Source organism: Acomys minous (genome assembly GCF_964271855.1).
Source record: "Acomys minous genome assembly, chromosome: 11".
NCBI lineage: Eukaryota > Metazoa > Chordata > Mammalia > Rodentia > Muridae > Acomys > Acomys minous.
Genome location: NC_140492.1, coordinates 47,456,713 through 47,479,052, shown reverse-complemented (window position 1 = coordinate 47,479,052; position 22,340 = coordinate 47,456,713). Strand labels below are relative to the sequence as shown.

Here is a 22,340-nt window from a genome sequence, read left to right as displayed (position 1 = left end):
ACTTACGATGCTGGCCTTAATTCCCATGTTGATTACTCCCATGATTTTCACGCCACTCTTACCCCAGTCTAGCATGCCTTGCCAGACAATCATTATTGAAGTTTATTACTATTATTCAAATCTGGATGAGGCTGATGATTACTTTTCTCCTCTAGTAGCATGCAGTCTTCCTTCCAGCACCATGGAAACTAGGGGTAAGCTTCCAGGAAGCTTCTTGTTTGAACTTAATACCTTCATGCTTTTTGACTCAATTACATGGTGTCTTTAGCAATAGTGTCCTACTGTCAAGTTCTGAGGTGGGTGTCTAAGAGCAACGGAATAGCCTATAAAGGAAGGCCTTTGGGATCCTGCTTGCCAACAACTCCAAAAGATAAAACTTTTCATGCCACTGTACTATTTGTTGGTCTGTGTATAGGGATATTGTTGCCTCATTATATGGTACTTACATCTGAACACTTTAAAAATAGATGTGTATGCATATATCCTAAGATCTTCTCAGTCATCAATTTCCATATGACTTCTTTGAAAAGTTTTAAGTGTTGCTTATCTTTTCCTGAATTCCTTCCTCTGTCTTGCCCTCCCAACCCCACCCTACTCAATCCATCTTCCATTATTCCCATTTGTTCACTATGCTGGCTTTTCTATGTATTGAATCATAGCATCTTCAAAACGAGATAACTTTACTTATTCCTTTCCACTGTGTATGCTTTTTATTCTTCCCTCTTTCCAATTATAAAACTACATATAATAATTACAAGTAGACATCTGAGTGTTATTTCTGATATTCGAGGAAAAACAAACCCTCCCCCCAAAAAGCACTAGAGACAAACAAGCAACCAAAACCCCAAACCAATTCCATACACATGGAATTACACAAAATGAGTTTTGCAAAGCCAAGGGAAAAATAAAAGTGAGGAGACAAAAGATGTTGGAAAGAATATTTGCCAGCTATTTATTCATTTGTCCAGAATATATCAGAATTAACAACAACAAAAAAACCTAAGTCTCCAACACAACACTAACAAGAAACAATCTAGCTTTAAAATGAGTAAATACATTAGCAGTTCTACTGCTTGCTAGGCAATCAGTAAGCACGAGGAAGAATTTGGGTTCCTAGAATCTGAGGTAGATTAGGTTAGACAGAATCCCTGGAGCAAGCTGACTAGACTACAAGCCACATTGATGAGCCCTATGTTCAACTGAGATACCCTGCCTCAATGAATAAGGTAGAAAACAATCAACATAGACACCCAGTGTCACCCTTAGGCCTCCATATATTTGTGTACACATTTGCATGTTCACCCCAGACACATGTGCATCTACACACATACAAACTTGCACAGACAGCACAATTCACATCACATATGTATTAAAATTAAAATTTGGGAAATGATCCGAGTAAATGTTTCTCAAAAGCAGAAAGTTAAATGGTAGTAAGAACATTAAATATTGTTCAACACTCAACCATGTGTCAAATAATGAGATACCGTATCACTATAGACAGAACGGCCATTATCAAAAGAAAGCACAAAATGTGCTGGTGAAGATGTGAAGGAAAGGGAAAAGTTTCACATTACAGGTACGAATGAAAATTAGGACAGCCATTATGGAGAACAAGTTCTTAGGAAAACTAAAAATGGAACAGCTATCCTATTTTTGGGTATACATACACAGAAATCAGGCACTGTACTCCAGTACGCACTGTGACAATATTAACAACCCGCTGCCAGTCAGCAGAGGAATATTTGAAGGAATGGTGTGTGTGTGTGTGTGTGTGTGTGTGTGTGTGTGTGTGTGTGTACATATATATATATACATATATATACATATATATATATGTTCATATATATATGTGGACATAATTTAGACTTGAAAAAATAAAATCCTATAATTTTCAGTAAATTCAATGACTCTGGAAGACATTGTGTTAAGCAAAATAAGTCAGACACAGAAAAATACACATGCTCTTTCACATACAGCAGCTTGTAAAATTGATCTGACCATAGAATGGTGACTGATACAGGTGGGTGGCTGGGGAGGTAAAGGATGGCTGGAAACTGGCTACCCAAACACAGTCATTTACAGAGAATTGGCACCAATATTCTATACTACGTTAGATTAACTACAGTTCACAACAGCCCATTCTCTGTTTAAAGGATAGCTAGAGGAGGTTGAGTGTTCAAAATATAAAGTAATGAGGAGACGGGAAGGCCAGCTGAGGTACAAGCCTGGCCACCTCTGGAACACAGCTTGTGTGCTTTCAGAAAACACTTTGCAGAGGATTTCATCTTAGTCTCTGGTTTCTTATTAATCACAGATAATTATCTTCAGCCCCAGATGACCAGCATTAATTGTTCCAGTAAAACAAAGGTTTCACTTTAGTGGTTCTGGTCCCCTGTTAATCACAGCTAATTTTTTAGCTACTGCTGACCAGACACCACAGATTCTCCAAACCGTCTGCTAGACTCTTTGCTTCCCTCTGAAACTTACGAGAAAGGCCTCTATCCTCTGCACTGCTCTCAACACTTATCCACCAAGCTCCTACAGAATAGCCTACTGAGCTCTCAATACTTAAAGACTTTTCTATGTCAAAGTTCCAAAGTCCTTCACAATCCTCCCTAAAACAACATGGTAAGGTCTGTCACAGCAGTGCTCCACAATCCTGGTACCAATTTCTCTTTTAGCTAAGGTTTCTATTGTGATTAAAACATCATGACCAAAGCAAGTTGGGGAGGAAAGGATTTATTTGGGTTACATCATTGAAAGAAGTCAGGACAGGAACTCAAATAGGAATGGGAACCTGGAGGTAGGAGCCGATGCAGAGGCCATGGGGGACAAGGTGTGTGTGTGTGTGTGTGTGTGTGTGTGTGTGTGTGTGTGTGTGTGTACTGCTTAGAGACTTGCACTCCATGGCTTGTTTGGCCTGCTTTTTTTTATAAAACCCAGGACCACCAGCCCAGGGATGGTACCATGCACATGGGCTAGTCCCAACCCACCAATCACTAACTCAGAAAATGGTCTACAGGTTTTCTTACAGCCCAGTCTTATAGAGGCATTTTCTCAACTGAGGTTCCTCTTAGATGTCTACAGCTGTGTCAAGTTGATATAAAACCAGCCAGCACAGTTCACATTTTAATGTACAATTTATTGGTCTCTATGTACTATATTTCATTCTGTAAATGTGTTTTGGTTTTCATATAAAACATATAAATAAGGTTGGAAATGGTGGCTCATGCTGAAATTTCAGCTCTTGGGAGGCTGAGGCAGGTAGATGGCTCAAAGTTTATGTTCAGTATAGTCGACAAGGCTAGACTGAGCTACACAATGAGACTCAAAAATTAAGTTTATACTTCACATTGTTTGGATGTACTTTGATAAAATTCATGCTGAGACTTTTATCAAATATTTTCTTCATTAAAAGTGGAAATACATTTTACTTAATTTCAAGAACTCTGATAGAGGCTTTAGAGAGGGGAAAATGACCCTTTTACCCACTATGTTTAGCCTTCTCGGCTTGGAAAGTTAAGAGTTCATAGATAAAATCATTGTACATAAAAAGGAAAGGAAGTGGTCTAATAAGACCAACACCCCCTTTCCCCCCATCCTTCTTCCTCTCCTAACTAGTGTTGGGAGTTGGAAGGGTTTGGAGTGGAGAAGAGTGCTAGGAAAAAGAACTCAATAAAGAAGCCAAAAGTCTGGTTACAACAATATCCACCTCACAAGCAACAGGGCTTCCACACAGGGATTTAAAGGGAAAACAAAACACAAGCCTTAGCTGTGTAATTATGCCAACATGGCCACTTGGTACATAGATCTTGAAAACCTATGGAGCAAGAAGCAGCTAGGAAAAGACTTCAGATCTTGGTCTAAGCCACTTTTCCTCTCATAATCAGCATCCACATTCTTGCTTCCTTGCCCACTGTTGAGAAACATCATTGGCTGGGATCTGTATCCTCTGTGTATGAATAAGGGTCACCCTGCTACCTCACTGCCATTCAGTTTCTGGAGTAGGAAGCATGCCTATTTCCTCTTCTGTGTGACAACTGTTCTTTTCAGATCACACAGTTGCCTGACTCCAACAGTACCAGGGAAACGGCTTCTGGACGTCTCACCTTCACTGTCCTTCTTAAAACAGTGATGCCCCAAAAGTATTCCAGTGAATTTACTTGATGTTTTATTTCCAGCTTGCCTCCTCAGGAAGTGGTAAGTTAACATGAATAACCCTGATAGTGAGCAATGAATGCTTTCCAAAAAGTCCGAATGTAAAACAGTAACTATAAATAAGGATCATCAAAGTACCCCACATTAGACACTTGTGCTTGCTATACTGTGTTCTGCAGGGGACACTCTGCAATTTCGTCCGCTCAGTAAGATGATTCGCATGCTCTTGTTCCTGCTCTATCTTATCTTCCTAATCTTTAAATTCAATCACCTTGTAGATATACTCTTCCTATTTCATGTAACTGGTGAGAATGCCTACGACAAAATAGAGAATGCGATCACTCTTTACACACCAAGACTTAGTCAAAGACAAAGTTTTAAGTTGCTTGGGTTTTTGCCTTACTCCGCTTTTTGTTTTTGTTTTTAAATTTAAAAGCACTCCACACCTGACCTCATATTACAGAGTACAAACACAAGATAGAAGTTTAGTAATTATTTTAATGAAAAAGTTTTAGCAATGACTGCTAGTTATATCATTCTGGGTAGACAGGTGGATTATAATAATAGTAATATCTTATATATAAATACACAGAAACTTGAAGAAGGAATGTGCAAACTGCATGGTAGCTTATAATTCACATTTACAGTGTAGGACTTTGTAAACACACAGGCTTGAAATTTATTTCTATCACCACCTAGCTGGGACAAATCACTCTATTTTCTTACGTTTTAATTATCTGTCACATGACTGCTCTACCAATGAAGAGTCAATTAGCTGCATGCAAATATACCTTGAAAACTACCATGCACTTGCATAAGCTTAGGTATAAGTTAGGAGTGACTTACTGATTACTGGCCCTCTGTTAGAGTAACACAACTCTGTTTCATTAAACGTCATCATTATTTTTACAAAAGGATTCTTATAAAGGTATCCTAAAGCCAGGATCTTGACTTTTAGGATAGGCTATTATACAAAGATACAAGGTTCAATTAATAACTCAAAATAAAACAATTTAATTCTCAACATAGTAACTGAACACCAAAAAGGAATAATGCCAAGATTTTGTAAATGTACAAACTGAAGAGGATGGAGTAAACAAACAAATCTACAATCACTTAGGTTATTTAATACAAATGGTAATTATGATAACTTGGCAACCACAAACTTTCATGTAAATAAAGCTTTAAGAAAAGGGAATGACTAAAATTGCATTTTCTTGTAAGTCCCAAAAAAATTTTATTTCTGAAGAATAGCTTTAAAAATATTTATCACAAAGGATGTTATCCAAAATCTATGGCACAGCCAGATACTTAGGTCTTTCAGCCAAAACTTTTAGAGTCCTGTTGCTTTAATAAAAGCAAAATGACTATTGCTAAGGCCTCAAAATTTGAGGGACAATCTAGACAATATTTATAACAATGACAGAGAAAGATAGAGAGATATAGATAAAGAGATAGACAGAGAGAGAGAGAGAAGAAGAAGAAGAAGAAGAAGAAGAAGAAGAAGAAGAAGAAGAAGAAGAAGAAGAAGGAGAAGAGAGGAGAGAGGAGGAAGAAGAAGAAGAGGAGGAGGAGGAGGAGGAGGAGAGAACCACAGACAATATGACACAATGATTAGTACCTGGCAAACTGTCTCCATTTGCATATCTGTATAGTTAACATGATTTTTGGAACCTGGAGGCCAAGGAAGACAAATCTGCGTATGTATCCTGTTGACTCATCAAGTACTGGGTTACTCCTAGACCTATGTTCATGTCTCAAAACTCTGCCACCCTGTGGCTGCTATAAATCTTGGATGGAGATGTTTATGCAGTGGTTAGATATGTGTAAAGAGTATTATGCTTTCAAACATGACCAGTTTATCAGAAAAGACAATTGCCACAAATGTTGAAAATGTGCAAACACAGTTTGGGAGAGCTGTCAACCAACCAGGTACAATTAGAAAGTGTCCTCATCTGACTCATCACTCTTGGGTTTGGTGAGTCTTTCCAGCTCCTCTCCATCCTAAAAGGAAACACAAAATGAATAGTTTGTTAGAATTAGAAATGTTTCATTTTCAACAATCACTAAAGGAATGCTTTACTAAATACATAGAGCAAAGGTTTATTCTTTAAATTGTGAGTTTTGGTTTGTTAACCGTGAATATAATCTCATCAAATTGAAGAGTTGAAATGCTACAGATAGAAGTACATGTGATGATCAAAAAATAAAGAGGGAACTGGAGAGAAAGCTCACTTATTGCTCGTGTAGAGGACCCAGGTTTGGTTCCCAGCACCTGCATGGTACATAACAACTATCTGTGGATAACAATCAGCTGTAACTCTAGTCCCTGGGGAATCCGACATCCTCTTCTTACCTGAGGGCACAAGGCTTGCACATGGTATATACACACGCAAGTAAAACACTCATACACATACAATAAAATAAATCTAAAAAATTTTAATGAAATAAAGTGACGTGCATTCAACTCAGACCAAGAGCACCACCTGCTGGTCTCGGAGGGAAGTGATTAAAGGACTATCAATGATTCACAGGATTCTTGGTACCTAATATGATTTTATTTTCCTTAAAAAATAAGGCTAGCAGTTATCCCCAGACCACTGTAAAGAACAGAGGACTTTGGAGTGTGAATTCTTGCTGACTTTTCAAAGGTCTGGGACACATCCTTTTTTTTTTTAAATCTTAAAATCTGTTGTATCTAATCTAAGCACATATATAGGGGGAGGAGGTCTCCCTCAATCACAGACATAGAGGAGGGGAGAAAAGGGGAAGTGGGAGAGAGGGAGGAATAGGAGGATACAAGGGAAGGGCTAACAATTGAGATGTAATATGAATAAATTAATAAAAAATCTGTTGTATCAAAACCTCAGAGATCCAACACCTGGAGGTTTGCTATGAACCCAGTAAATGACAGGTTTGTTCTAAAGAGTAAAATGGGCTCATGATGTGAAATAGGTCATCTCTGTATTAACAAAAATTATAAATTCAGAATAACTAAATTTTTGTTTTTTAAAAAGAATATATTCTTGTATGAGAGAGTTCTTGTTAAAAATCACTTTCATAAGTGAAATAAGCATATAACTACAGGGAAGATTAAGGTTCCAGCTTTTCACATGATTTATCAATGTAAAAGATTAACTTCTTTTTTCCAACCACTGTGCAGTGGAGAAAGCAAGGATCTAGAAGTCAGACCACACAGCTCCACTCCCAGCTCTTTTACCTGCTGTCGATAAACCATTTAACTCACTCTCTGCCCATCAATCTGGGGGAGACAGGATGAGATAAGGGACAAGTACCTTTGAGGTCTACAATTCTATGTGATACAATTACAGAGTTAACACACAAAATCCTGGAGGTGCAATGGTTTGCCTAGTCCTTACCAGCATCCAAAGTCCAGTGCACGGCTCCTGTAAGTCAGACAGCTCTATGCACCTTCTCATAGACTGATGTTATTTTCTTTCCTGAATAAATGTGTTTTAAATTTAGGAACAAGCAGAAAGTGCATTTGCAACAACTTACCCCACTGGAACGCTCCCAGAGGTTGCCACTTAGATCTCGGACCCTTTCTTGCCGAGGTGCACACTCTAGATTTTGAGGCTTGCTAGCATTATAAATAAATATGGAAAGAAGGACTGATGGGGCTTCCAGGAAAAAGTCCAGGGAGGGCCTGAAGTCAAAGACCAGGACAGACACTGCTGTGATGATGACCGTTGTCACCTGGGCCATCAAGACATGGAACATGTTATCTAAGAATTTCAAGATAAAAGCCACAGAAAGGCCCTGGAAGGCAGTCACAAAAATAAGGGCTACTGAAAATGCATTGTGGCCATAAAAAAAGCCACAGTTCTGAATCTGATCACGGTTACTGCTCTGAAGGACCAGGGTCAGCCCATTAAAAACAATGCCAAAGAAATAAAGCTTGCTATTCTGTATGAATATGCTCTCAGTGAGCTGGGTCCCCTCCTTCAGGATCTTCTCGTTATAGATATTGGCCATTGAAGAAATGAAACACTGAACTATGATCAGAATATGGCCCAAGCCCAAACGGATGTGGCTAAAAACTCTGGCTGTGGTGTTCCACTTGACGTCGGTGAAAGTCCACTCTTTTGCTGTACAATTGTCTCTTAGGGAACATTCTTTCTTGAAATGAAGGCAGGAATTGGATGGGGTGAAGAAGGCATCGTGATGAAATCCATGTCCTGCCAAGTCATGCTGAGAGGTTTTGGTGCTGGCAGTCAGGGCGACGATAGACAGAAACAGGATCAGGAGGGAAGCCCACTGGATCCAGTTCAGATGCCGCCTATCCAAAGAGGGAGAAAATAAGATTTTACCACTTCTCCCACCTTGTTTTTCCCTTGTTAACTGTTCTACTGAACATTCAGAAACTTGAATATTTGGTTGAATAAATTACACCCAGTTGCTAGCATTCCCTACAATTCAAGTGCACTATAAATTTGATGGGTCTGCATCTCAAACCTGACCCCTCTATCCACTTTCAGAATGCCTTACGAATATTCTCAACTGCTCCTTCCTGTAGATCACCTCTGAATGTGCAGCTGTAACCCAGCTGCCTGTCTTCCAGGGCTACCTTGAGCCTCTAGCACAGTGATTTTTATTGTGATAAACTGTAAATTCTGACAGCTCAGTTTCTAAGAATCAGAAAAAGCAGTATGAGTAAGCTTTAGTAATTGATGTAGATACATTTCCCCAAATGAAATAGATCTTTCTTAAAGGACTTCATGATACACAAAATTAGCTCCTGGGTCATGGGGCTAATAATAAGCCACTATATGGCAAAGTAATGGAAGATAAGGAAAAGAAAAATATTATACTTGGGTAGTATTTCTGCTTTTAAAACCCAGCAAAGCTTTATTACTTGCTTTACCTGGTAATAAAGTTGTGAAATACAGAGGATATGAACTTGTTTCTCTACTTGTCAACTTACTGAGTTCAAAAGACATGGAACAGACAGGCAAACTGGGCTGATACAGACTTGACCTGCCTCTCTAGGGCGCTTAGATATAATCAGGAGAGAGCCATGCAGTTAAGTGATGGCAGAATGTAAGACATACGACCCAGAGGGCCATCTGTAGGGCAGGGCATAGAAGCTTCTATGCAAAGACAACAAAGAAGAAGGTATAGCTCTCCAGCCTGCAAAGACCTTGAGAAGAAATCCAAAACCAGCCAGGTGTGGTGGCACATACCTGAATTCTGAGAGGCAGAGGCACATGGATCTCTGTGAGTTCGAGGCCAGCCTGGTCTACAAAGTGAGTACAGGACAGCCAGGCTACACAGAGAAACTCTGACTCGAAAAAAACAGAGAGAGAGAGAGAGAGAGAGAGAGAGAGAGAGAGAGAGAGAGAGAGAGAGAGAGAGAAGAAGAAGAAGAAGAAGAAGAAGAAGAAGAAGAAGAAGAAGAAGAAGAAGAAGAAGAAGAAGAAGAAGGAGAAGAAGAAGAAGAAGAGGAGGAGGAAGAGGAAGAGGAAGAGGAGGAGGAGGAGGAGGAGGAGGAGGAGGGGAAAGAACACAAATCTGGGCAGTGGATGGCTCCGCAGGTAAAAGGGCTACACAAGCCTGACAACCTGACCTTGATCCTGGGACCTCAGAGCGGAAGGAGAGAAACAACTTCTGAGAGTTGTCCTGATTTCCACATGAGCTAGGGGAAAGGGATCCAAAGGCAGGCAGCAGAGTCAGAGACAGCCCCTACTGCTGCTGTTCAGGGACCCACATGATGACCATGCTGCACATCTGCCACATGTGTACGGGACCTCGGCCTGCCCCATGCAAGTTGTTTGGTTGGGGGTCCAGGCTCTGTGAGCCCCCTTGGGCCCGGGTTAGTTTACGCTGTAGATTTTCTTGTGGTGTCTTTGACCCCTCTGGCTCAAGTGGGCGTATTCCTCAGCTGGCTCCTAATAACTCATCATTATGCCCACGGATCACTCTATCTCTTAACCCTCATCAGAGGAGTTTTTTGTTCTGTTTTGGTTTTGGTTTTTACTACATGGTGATTAACTAAAGACCCACAGATGGTCCAACTTCAGAGCTTAAGAGGTGATTTGTTGAACTGTCAGCTCTAACTGTGAAACTTGTATCATATTCCTTCTTCTCAAGGCTCAGGGCTGACTGGGGAAGAGGTAACAGAAAGGATATGAGAGCTAGAGCTGGTGAATAATTTCAAGGGAACAGTGTCTTCCGGACACTGCAGGGCAGGTGCACACAGGGACTCACAGCAGTTGCGACAGCATACACAAGACCTACGCCAGCTCAAGGGAGGAAAGAACCGCCAGCACGGGGCGAGAAGGTGTGCTCAGTCTTATCCCTGCACAAGGAGCTGGCAGCTGCACATGAGTGAGAATTAGTGTGTCTTAAGGGTGCAGCTCCTGGCGGATTTGATGTGGCTGCTAATCCTAGCACTTGGGAGGTTGAAACTGGTGGATTATGAGTTCAAGACTATTCTAGGTTACACCAAGTAAGACCTCGTCAGAAAACAAACATTAAAAACAAAACACCTGTAATCCCAGCACTCAGGGAGGCAGAAGCAGGCGGATCTCTGTGAGTTCGAAGCCAGCCTGGTCTACAAATTGAGTCCAGGACAGGCAAGGCTACACAGAAAAATCTTGTCTTGAAAAAGATAAAACAAACAAACAAACAAACAAACAAACAAAACACCCACTAAAACTTAAAATATCAATAAACAGTAATCAAACATCTTAGTTTTGAAAAGTTCAAGATATTTCATATACCTGATGGCAGTGGATTTAGATAGCACTAGAGTTGCTTTCCACACTGGATAAACAAGGTATCTAATATACAAGGCTAATGAGAAATAAAATCTTGGCCTATGGGTTCTGAGAGCTCAGCATTCTGGGTAAATTATCAAAAGCCAGACTGGCCCACTTTAACGGATGATATATGCTTCCACTGTGAATTACTTACTTCAGCACTACCCTGAATAGAAGAGCTGTTGTTATAATGCTAAAATTCGAGAAGATAACAGCCATGGCCTAGAAAGAAAGAGAAGATAGGATTACAATCCAAGCAAAGCACTGGCCTCAGAGCCTCCCAGCGTCTAGTTCACCTGACACAAAAGCCTTTTAGTCACAAAGCAAAGGGTTATTAGGGCAGCTTTTTCACTGGGGGATTAAATTCTGTTTTTATTGCTTGTTAAATTTATGCGAGTTTATCAAGTTATTGTCACAATTTGACAATATGTGTTTAAGTCTGGGCAATGCCTGTATAAATGACCTGGATGTATAGATCAAGAAACACAAATTGTAAAGGTTAAAGTTTAGAAATAAGTTACCATGCTTATGAAGCACACCTTTTTTTTTTTTAAACAGCCAACAAAGCCCTTTATAGACCTCTTAAAAATGATTGTTTTTGAGCGTGGTTCTGTGAATCAAGTAAGAGCTATGTACATGAGACATGCACCTAACTTCTGAGCTATAACCATACTCCCCTTATAGCCATTTAATATTGGCTTTATGGGCAAAGCGAAAGACACATGTTAGTCCTATCTATATGGTAAGAAAATGAAGGCACATGTTTAAGCATTTTTATTTTTTTTTTAGAAACTGAATCAGTTTTCCAGTTGAAATGACATGGCTTAAAACAGAATTCATATTAGGTAGTCCTCTGGATTGATCTAAATTACTCTAAACACTTAGAAATGTACTACCTAGATTTTATAGTGGCTTGTTTTTATGAACACAGTCGTATTTCTGTTTAAATTGGACACAGTAACACATACACAGATATGTATTGTTCAGAATACATGAAATTCTATTACTGTTCTCTATAAATGTATCTGGCAATACAAGTATTTTTAGCAATAACCATAGGGTCCAGTTCATCTTTCTTTACTTCTTGCTCCCACTTCGCGTGAATACACAGAGAAACAAGGTGTGCTGTTGTCTCTCTGTGGTGTTAGCAAGCAGAGGGCTACGACGGGAGGATCTTGAGCTCCTGTGTAGGCTGAGACATAGCAAAACCCTGTACCGAGAAATCCAACAAACAACAGAGATTTTCAAGTCTTTCACGGCCACTGATAACAGCAAACACAGCTACAATCATTAAAAATAAAAAATTAAAACTGACTAAAACTAGTAGTAATTCTAAGAATCTTAATGTTTTTCTGTTTTTCTATTGACATTGCTAGTAAGATTTATAATACAATCATATATATTTACTAGTTATAAAAATAGTAACTTACTACATGTACATAATGTATCATGATTGAATCAGGGCAATCCACATTTCTAGCTTCCTAATGACTTATTGTTGTCTGTGTGGTAGATGATGAAGGGATTTTCTCAGTGTTCCTCACGATAACACAAATGTTTGTGACCTTCGGGTTAGGAAAAGAGGAAGAGACGATGAGAACAACTGCCGCTAAGAGCAGGGAAGTAGCGCCCCTGAACAGTCACACAGGAGCATGTAACGCACACAGCTAGGCAGTCTGGATGTCTTCACAGGAATATACTTCCTATGTTAACAACGGAGAATGAATCTAATCATAATCCTTTGCCCTAAAACTTCTATGCGCCTTTATTTAAATCCTTAAGTAGAACTTGGCAAGAAATACACAGAATAAATCATATGTTGTTTCATAATATTGTGGTTGCAGCTGATCAGGAAGACCCAAGCAATAAATACGGAAGAAGAATAAGGAAGTTGCAATTTTGCTCAATACTGGGCATGGAGGAAAGGGTACAGCTAATCTGTTGGTTTCCAATACAAAATAATAATATTTATTATTGAGTGTGTATAATCATGTTGCTGTGACCGAACTTATCAAGTCTGAAAACGTGGAAAGAAGGACTGAGAAGAAGGCACGCTACATGAGCTGACTTCTCACTTACTCTCATGCAGACACAGAATAGACAGGAACACAGGTGCTCAGCTGGCCTACGCCCTGCCTTTGGGCTGAGTTAGCATTTTTTCTTCTATTTTATAGACAGCAAAATTGAAACCAAGAGCAAACAGGGCCTTCGAAGTTATAGAGGTTTCCATGTGCAGAGTGCGCCACGCTCTTGATCCCTACTATCTTCTAGTGCTCCCGCCCCTCCTTTATTTGTTTCTAAAACACATCTGGGAGGTTTTACATAATGGTTCTGTTCCAATAAAAATACTATTTATGATTAAAGTGCCTAATTGTATTATCTTTTAAAAACTTAAGAACACAACATAGGCAATAAAAACCCTCATTTAAAAAAATTTTGGGGGAGGGGAGCAATGGAATCCAAACTGACTCTAGGTAAAAGTAGAAAATAGTTTTTTGTTTGTTTGTTTGTTTTTGAGTAAGCATCTTTCTACATAGCCCTGGATGCTCTGGACCTCACTATGTAGACTAGGTTGGCCTCAAATTCTCAGAGATCTGCCTGTCGCTGCCTTCGAAGTGCTAGCTAGGATTAAAGCCATGAGTCACTGGCCAAGCAGAAGACTTTTAATTGTGGCTACCAATGCCTTCCAAAGCTGATACACAAGATGTACCAGAGGTGAATAGTCTCAGTGTTATAAGTTGAATTGATGCAATTTCACACTCTTGATGAATCTGTAGATAAGATTAACATAAAAGGGGCCAGCAAGAAGGGAAAAGGCGCTTAGAGCCAAGTCCCATGACCTGAGTTTGATCTTGGGATCCATATAGTGAAAGGAGAGAAGCGACGTCCACAAGTTGTTCTCTGACCTCCACTTTTGTGCCGTGGCACATGTGTATACATATACATGCACAAACACATACATGAATAAAAAGTATAACATTAAAACAGGTGGAACAAAGGCAAGTCCAACAACTGTATTATATCCTGAGTTAATACTGGAAATCTGAGTGAGGTCTTGAGTGGTTATAGGGTAACTCAAACTAAAGGGCAGACTGGTCAGGGTGGCTTAGGAGGCCTTGTGCCTGGGAGCAAATGCCCTCTACCCACTCAGCAGCCTGCACATGAATCATTAACAATGTGAACATCAGGCACAGCCAGGTAAATTAGTATCAGATGGTTCTAGAAAACCTCAGGAAGGGCAGTGGGAAAGAGAACAAGTGGATGGGTTTGGGACTCACTTCTCTGTATCTTCTCGGTGGCATTTCCTCTGTTACTGTTACTTACCGGCTGAAGATAGGACAGGACGTAGAAGACAATCAAGTTATCCAGGAAGTAGAGAAAGGCAGGAACAGACCACTTCATGAAACTTGAGAATTCTTTCCAAGAAGTACACCTCAAATGTCTACTTTGACGCTCTTCTGAAGAAAGAAATATACATTCATACAAATCACCTTCCTCAAGAATGCTTTCTGTTTCCACTGAAAGTACACTAACCTTGATTACTAGTACAAGTTTATAAAACAGGCTTTATTACATGGCCTCTGTAAGTGACTTCAAGTCCATAGAAGTAAAAGCAACATGTCATTTATTGGTATCGCTTTTTTCCTCCACCTGTGCCAATGAGCAACCAGCCAGACCCTTAGCAAAACAGAATCATAACTCCTCCTAACTCAAAGCAGAAGCATCACTTAAGGTGTCTCCAGATACACTGTGTTGTTGACTTCTCTGAACATACAGGTTAGAGTAAGTAGGAAAGGAAAACGGAGTCTTAATTCTTTCACTTTCCCCTCAAGTGGTGACCACAGAAGGGAACTAGTAAGTGAAAACTTATATACACTGACGATGAGATGGTTGATTTTTACTAATCCTGGTTTTAGCTATTATTCCCATTCAAGTTTTCTAGAGACTTAGGAAGGCATGCTGCAATAAAATATAATAATGGAGAGAGAGAGAGAGAGAAGGAGAGAGAGAGAGAGATTAAATATAAATCCTCCAAGCAATGTACAAATTTCATAGAATTACGAAATGCACTCAGGTAACTAGGAACTCACCACAGACTGAAACTCTCTGGTGTGCAAGGACTTCCTGTGTAAGCTCTTTAATGCTCTAAAAGCAGTGTTTAGCTTACATGAGAAGAACGAGTAAAGCTATAGTGCCAAAGCCTATGGCTGGGAAACCGAGACAGAAAATGAATACAGATCCACTGCGTACAGCCCTCCAGGAGCAAGTGATGAGGTGGGACACTGGGAATAAAATGGCAACTCTCCTAGCTCCCTTCCTTCCTACATTTTCCTAAGAAAATGTAACATTTTCTTAGATCCCGTTTCCCTACCTATAAAACATACTTATGCTTGGACTAGACTAAATTATAAACATTGCGGCAGTTCTGATGCTGTTTGATAGAGTACTTTAGCAGATACACAGTAGTTTGGTAATTACCTTTCTTTATGACACAGAGTGACACAAGCATACAGAGAACCAGCTTCATGAGCTCTGAGCACACATTCACTGTAGTAGGGAGGTAGTCATACTTGTTCTCTGAAATGTAACAGGAAAAATTAAAACTATTAAGTTTATTCTGCATGCTTTTATATGTGATTAATACATTTTAAATTTAAAAGCTCAAATTTAATACTCGCTACCGTAAACGTCTTCTGGCTGGCCCAGCTTTTCTTAACCTTTGGATGTTGGGAGGTTAGGATCAAGGGCTGAGACAGCTCCATGGGAAGGAGAGCAGAGACTGACTTCTAAATCGATAATTGGCATTCAGCACCTGACTCATCAAGTTATCAGTTTACCAGCTGAATTAGTACGCAGCTTGTGATTCTTCAAGCCTGACTCGTTTGCCTTACCAAAAAATCACGGTATACGTTGCCTGTGGCATTTCCTTAGCTCAGATGTTTCCAACCTGGTTCCTTATCACTGTACACACAGGAGCACTGCTTGGCTCCCCCGCCCCTGGCACACATGGGAAACTTGGGTGAAAAAAAAAAAGCTATCTGGTAAAGGACTCTGCTGCTTTTAAGGCTGAGAGGAAGTAACTTGGGTTATCACACCCAGTAACCATTTATAAAGCATATCCTGGGTAATAGGTCAACTGACGTAAGAGTGACGTTTGGTTAGCACGCCTTGATCTTAGTTATTACCTGTCTTTTCTAAATACTTAATGACAACTTGCTTTATAATAGTGACAAGGACAAACAGAATCTTTATTAACTACTATTTTTAGAAATGCATTTCCCTCTCTCATTACAAACATTTGGTTGCTTCTCTTAGTCATATTGAAACTTGGCAAACCATGGCAGGAGGCTTGCCAATGTAACCTTCTTTCACCAGGATACCCCCCCCCCCTTTCTGCAGATTCCCTGGAACATTCAACATAGGACAAATTGACTACTTGTCTGTTTCTAGGCACAATCAATCGATCTGCACAACAGCACTTGACAAACTGTATTGTAATTATTTATTATGCTTATGCCATATTCTTAGAAAGTAAATGTCTTATGACAATAACACCAGGCTTTGGTCACATTCATGTAGCTGGCATTTAGTAAATGTCCACCTGAATGCAGGTATTGGCTTGTTCAACTATTCGAAGCCTAGTTGGAATACTTCCTCCCTTTACTCAGTGCAAAGGTAGACTTAAATCACATCTTAGCCTCAAAAGATACTTTTCATAATCTTTATGATAATCAAACAACTAAAATGTAACACCAGGAAGTGGGTAGGGAGGGGCTTCAGATCACAATGGCCAAACCTTTGTCAATGTTCTTTACCCTGCTTTTGCTATTGCTTCTGGCGTTCCGCTCAGATGTTCCCAAACTGTGCGATAGCATGGACAGCCTCAGTCCACTAATCTTACACATACTTAGAAGTGGTTTTCCGCTAGTCTCAGGGAAAAGGACCATGCCCTTTCTCCTGTCAAAATTGGCTCTTCTCAGAGATCAGTTTGATTTCACTTTGATTTCAGCTAGCTCCTTTGTTCTCCTAATAATTGTCCCTTTTTAGCATTCAGAAAGCTTAAAATTTGATAAATAAAATGTAAGACACCAGGCCCTATGCTACATTCTCCTCCCCATAAAACCTTATCAGTCAGCATCCATTTGGTTTCTTACTCTACTGGTATATTCAAGTTACTACTTTTCTTTCTTTTTCTCTTTTGTTTTGTTGTTTGTTTTTCAAGACACCGTTTCCTTGTGTAGCCTTGGCTGTCCCGGAACTAGCTCTATAGACCAGGCTGGCCACAAACTCAGGGCTCCTTTTTCTCTGCCTCCCAAGTGCTGTGATTGAAGGTGTGTGTCACTATTGTCTGCTTCAAGTTACTTGTTTTCTGATAAGCAATTATCTTCTAGTTACAGATGTTATTCGGCTTGAGGTAATTTGTACCTTTATCCGGTATGGCAATTTTGTCTATTTTCTTGTGGTTAATTGGTTAATCTTCACTGTTATCTTTATTAGATGTTGAATCCCCTTTGACATGCCTCTAGGTGCATTTGTAGGAATGTTTCCAGAGATGTTTACAGTAAGGAAAGATAACCTTGAATGTGTAAAGTACTCGAAGATGTTGGGTCCAGATTGAATAAGAAGGCGAAAGGAAGAGAGTGAACTCTCTGATAGGATTCACCTCTCTGTTTCCTGTGGATTCAGTAGGACCAGCTGCCTCACTCACACCTTTATGTTTTCCCTGCCAAGATGCACTTCATCTCATAATGTAGGCTTAAATTAACCCTCCCTTCCTCAGCTGCTTTTGCTAGCTTTTATATTCACAGCAACAAGTAACTAAAGCATGTGATGGGAGGGGGTGGCAGTCCCCGCCTCTCTTCCCCTTTCCAACCCTCTTTGTCTCCCAGGCCACTAGCAAGCCTGTGTATAGCTCAGACTCTAGAAGTTCTCTTGCCTCCTGTGATCCTCCTGCCTTTACCACTCAACTCCTGGGGTTAAAAAACATATCAAATGTATGTGACACTGGCACCCAGCTCTAACGAGGTCTTCTTAATGGTGTCTGGAATATTGCCGTCCCATTTAAATGTAATCTCCACTTCTCTTGTTTTCTCATCTGCTCCTAGAGTCTTAAACACCAATTCAGCAATAACTGAGATCTAAATCCTACAACGTTTAGTTTGGAGCTCACTGAATACATCTGTGAGTAACTACCTCCTTCTACTCCAAGGCATTTTCTTTATGTGCATTTGTGCTAGGCACTGTAAGACATTGCAGTAAATAGGACACAGCCTCTGACCTCATGGCAGGGAAATAACTTAAGAGTAACTTTCCCCCCCACATTTGACCCAACTTACTTTTCCTACTAACAATCCTCATATTTCAGCCAATGTCACTCCTCCAGTGGAGTCTGTGTGACAAGTACTACACAGGCCTGAGACTAAGACCCCAGAAAAGGGCAGAATCTCCTGGATTGGGGTTGATGTTCCTGACAGAAGAAATCTGATTACAGTTGTTTTCTTCTCTCATTGTGCTGGCAATTCTCTGTCACTATCCTATTTCTTAAAACTTCATTCCCTCTATCCTATTTCTTAGACTTCACTCCCAGGTCAGGACCTTTTTCAGGTACACACGTTGCTACGGAACACTGCTACCATGGGGCTGCAGCCAGGGACCGTTCAAGCTTAAAGTTCTTCGCCAAGCTCCGCTGGTCTTCTCCACTTACCAAAGAAACATAGCTAAGAATTAGTCATCTTGTGACATTTACCAAAAAACAGAGTGTTTCAAAAAAACTACTTTGATTCCCGTGACCTCAGCACCAGGTGCTGTATAATTAGTAAGAGAACGCTGAGCTCTGATGAAAAATGCATCCGTGTACTGATACCAAGCTAACTGCTTAAGAACGATGACGTCTAAAGTTGTACTTCAAATTATGACAAAACTATCTGTACCTGTGCTGTGTGTGCTTGATTGCTCACTGACTCTATTAAACCTACACCATAAAAACTGTAACCATAACGAACCCCCCGTTTCAAAAGAAAAAATGTATTTAACTGTAGACTGCTTGCTTAAAAAAACACACTGAGGTACAGACTTGATCTTGAGTTTTTTGTCTGTTTGTCAACGCTTTACCTTGTGTAAACTGACGCTCCAAGCCCTCCCATTCCCAGGGACCTTTTCCTGACTGAGCTGGTCCATGGCAAGCTAAAAACACTATCAAACTACTTGCAACTTGAAAGTTTTGAGGTTCGAAAGGTTTGAACTATCGTCTTTAATCCTCACACTGAAGACAGGGTCCAATCACATATTTTTGTGTGCTTTGAATGCTTCTTGACTCTGTCCTCTCTATTCTGAGGGCACAGTTAGTTAGTCTTCATCACCTGTGGCTTGACTTTCAGTACGCAGCTAACTAACTAGCCTTTCCCCAGGCTGTTCTACTGGCACCCAGCTATAATCTTCAAGTATTTCTTATTTGCCCTAGGCCATCAAAACAAGGGTTTCTCTGTGTGTAGCCTTGGCTGTCCTGAAACTGCCTCTAGACACAGAACTCTACTTGCCTCTGCCTCCCAAGTGCTGGGATTAGAGGTGTGTGCCATCATTGCCCAGCAACTCTTTACTACGAATTCTCTCCCAGCTCCCTTTGTTCTTTTCCCTCTGTTCCTTTCTTTAGAAGTTGTTGTCTTTGCTTTCAATATCCCATATCCCTGCTTTTCTGCTGAATCAACTGTCACCTAGTTAGAAAGCGTCCCCTGCTCCCTATGCGCGCCCCATCACCCTTACGCAGGCATACTCATTACTTTTTCACGGACTATCTCTGCATCTTGGACCTAGCCCTTTTATTCCATTTCTTAGACTGAACTTTTATAATGCATTTACATGTTTATCTCACTGTCTGTATCTTATGCACTTGGAACTCTACAATTGTGATGGCTAATATTACCAAGGATCTAGAACCATTTCAGGGACTGGGCCTCTGGTCACATCTGTGAGGAACTATGTAGATTAGCTTCGATCCTGGGCATGCCTGTAAGGGACTATGTTAATTAGAACAGCTGAGGTGGAAACACCCACCTTACTTGTGGGAAACAGCATTTCATAGACTGGGGTCCTAGACTAAATAAAGTGAAAGTGAGTTGGGTGTGACTATTTAAAAGTGTTTTTCCTTTGTATTATGTTAATGGATGTTTTGCCTGAATGCATCATGGAGGCCAGCAGGAGGTTTCTTATGCCATGGGAAGTTGCTGGGACTAGTGGTTTAGAGTCTGGGAGAATAAGAAATTATTTGAAGGATTATAGCCAGGTGGCAGGAAAATATAGTGTAAGAAGTAAAGTTAAGAGATTTGGGTTGGGGTAGTACATTTCAATTCTCTGGGGCTGCAGTTACTGTTGGTTGCCAGGTGCATGCTGGGAACTGGACTCAGGAACTCTTGACAGGAGCAGCCAGAGTTCTTCCTGCTGAGCCATCTCTTCAGCTCCAAGCAAATTTTCTCTCCTCCTGCTTGATGCCTATGGATGCCATGTGAGTAACTGCTACAAGCGCCTGCCACCCTGACTTCCCTGTCAGTGAGCCAAAACCAACCTTCTTCCTTGCCCTAACCTGCTTTGGTCAGGTATTTTTTGTTAGAGCAACGAGGAAAGAAATTAAGAGACGATTAAAACTTAGCCTAGGGCTTGAAAGGTAAATATTAACTGAAGTTAAAACTTATATTCATAGGTAGGAGCCCTAAGCAGACCATTAAAAGTCACAATGTCATGATTTCATAGCTCTCAATAGTTCAGAAGTAACCGTTGCAGTTTTGTGGAAATATCTGCATAAAACCTTACATTAAAAAAAGGACTTCCTGAAAAAATATATATGTATATACATATATACCAAACTTTTAATTTTTACTGTCCCATTGATAAAGTAACTATATTAACTCACAAATGCCAAGGAACTAAACAACATATTGTTATTTCCAAAGAAGCTACAAGTGTACATTTTGCAGGGAATCCAGAAATGCTTGTTGGGCGGACTATACAGTGTGTTTAACTTTGCACTTGAATGATTCAAATTTCATCCAGGGTCAAAACATTCTTGCCAAAGAGCACAAGGTTGAAGTATAAAAATTAAATACATTTTACCATTCACACAACACATTGTACTTTAAAAGGTTGTCATGTATAATTTATTCATAAGGATACCACAGACAGGTGATTAAGAGTACCCCATGCACGTCGCCCACATCTTAACTCACCTTCATTGGCAGAGTATTTTACCAGTAAGATGCGACTTGAACTTAAAGTAATGAATATAACCCCCAGCAGGAATGTGTACAGCGCTGGTGGGCTGAACCCAGGACGTCTGAAGCATTTTCGTTCCATCCCACTGGTTTTTAATTGTCTTAAAAAGAATACTTTCATGAGCAACCCTGTTGGCAGACCTAAGGAGAAAGCACAAAGCAAATACTGTAGACTGTGCATAACAGAAGGGGGGACCTGTAGATGTTTGGCCACGACTAAGTCGGAACTTCGACAGCACAGGACAGAGAAAACTTAAAGGAAACAATAGACACTGCCAATATCTGATAAGGGAGGTACTTCTCGAGGCAGAAAGGTTGCGGCCAGATTGGAAATAAGTTACAAAGCAAGTAATCTACAGTTCAGGACTGCAGAAAAGCAGTTTATTCAATATTAACTTTTCTCCAGAATGAATAAATTTTGGAATCGCGGGTTTTTGTTTGTTTGCTTGCTTGCTTTCGTTCTTTGGTTCCCTCTCAGTTGCAGCTGTTCCTTCAGAGGAGTAGAAAAAGCGCTTGCTGGGAATGATTCTTATACAGTAACGACCCCAATGCAAATAGTTGAGAAACGGCTAATGGCTAATGACTTTTACTGAACCAGGACAGGGACCAAAGGCTAATCTTGGGTCAGTGGAGCTTAAGTGGTCAGCCTTTTACCGACAGGTGGACACGGAACTCAAGGCAGGGTAAATACTTGCCCAAAGCGCACAAGGTGGATGGGTACATAGAGCCGTCGAGGACCACAGACAGAGGTCCAAACTTGAGGCCAGCTGGGCGCAGGCGTACAGAAGGCCAATGGGTCAGCACCCCTCCACCACCGCCAGGTTTTCTCGCTGTCAGGGAAACCCTCCCACACATGCGCAATAGGAATAGCGGGCGGCGCCCTCGCCCCTCGCACGCACGAGCATCACTGCCTGCGGTTACCTCAGTCGCTCAGGCAAGGTTCTAGTGGAAGAACGGACATCATAGAGCTGAGACAGTGACTGCCTAGCTCCGTAGTAGCAGCAGTAGGTTTTCAAGGCCCATTGGTAGGGAGACTATGAGCCGGGGACGAAGGCGGAAAAACACCCTCCTCCCGCTGCCACCGCCGGCTTCCAGTGCTGGAACACAAAGCCGAGAACCACCCCGCAGGGAAGAG

The 22,340-nt window shown here is 40.7% G+C and overlaps 1 protein-coding gene across 4 annotated transcripts; it reads right to left on the bottom strand.

The window, feature by feature from the left end:
• Positions 1-4,639: 4,639 nt before the first annotated feature.
• On the bottom strand, positions 4,640-22,336 carry SLC35A5 (solute carrier family 35 member A5). 4 transcript variants are annotated; one of them, XM_084800861.1, is made up of 7 exons: positions 22,127-22,336; positions 21,161-21,346; positions 15,423-15,521; positions 14,268-14,401; positions 11,098-11,165; positions 7,681-8,461; positions 4,640-6,165 (listed from the first exon to the last, which is right to left on the bottom strand). In XM_084800861.1, the coding sequence occupies exons 2-7, from the start codon at positions 21,324-21,326 to the stop codon at positions 6,100-6,102; spliced, it is 1,314 nt and encodes a 437-aa protein (XP_084656987.1). In that variant the 5' UTR covers positions 21,327-21,346; positions 22,127-22,336; the 3' UTR covers positions 4,640-6,099. The 4 variants fall into 4 exon arrangements, with proteins under 4 accessions (XP_084656987.1, XP_084656985.1, XP_084656984.1 ...); XM_084800859.1 differs by lacking the exon at positions 22,127-22,336 and adding an exon at positions 21,901-22,114 and having other exon boundaries at positions 14,268-14,398; XM_084800858.1 differs by lacking the exon at positions 22,127-22,336 and adding an exon at positions 21,901-22,113.
• Positions 22,337-22,340: the final 4 nt, after the last annotated feature.

Excerpts from the sequence above, each read along its gene's own strand:
- SLC35A5 (XM_084800858.1), bottom strand. The coding sequence starts at position 22,060 with ATGTGTGGGAGGGTTTCCCTGACAGCGAGAAAACCTGGCGGTGGTGGA. Across the intron at positions 14,402-15,422 it reads ACTCTGTGTCATAAAGAAAG|AAGAGCGTCAAAGTAGACAT; the intron begins GTAATTACCAAA and ends TTCTTTCTTCAG. Across the intron at positions 11,166-14,267 it reads TCCTGTCCTATCTTCAGCCG|GCCATGGCTGTTATCTTCTC; the intron begins GTAAGTAACAGT and ends CTTTCTTTCTAG.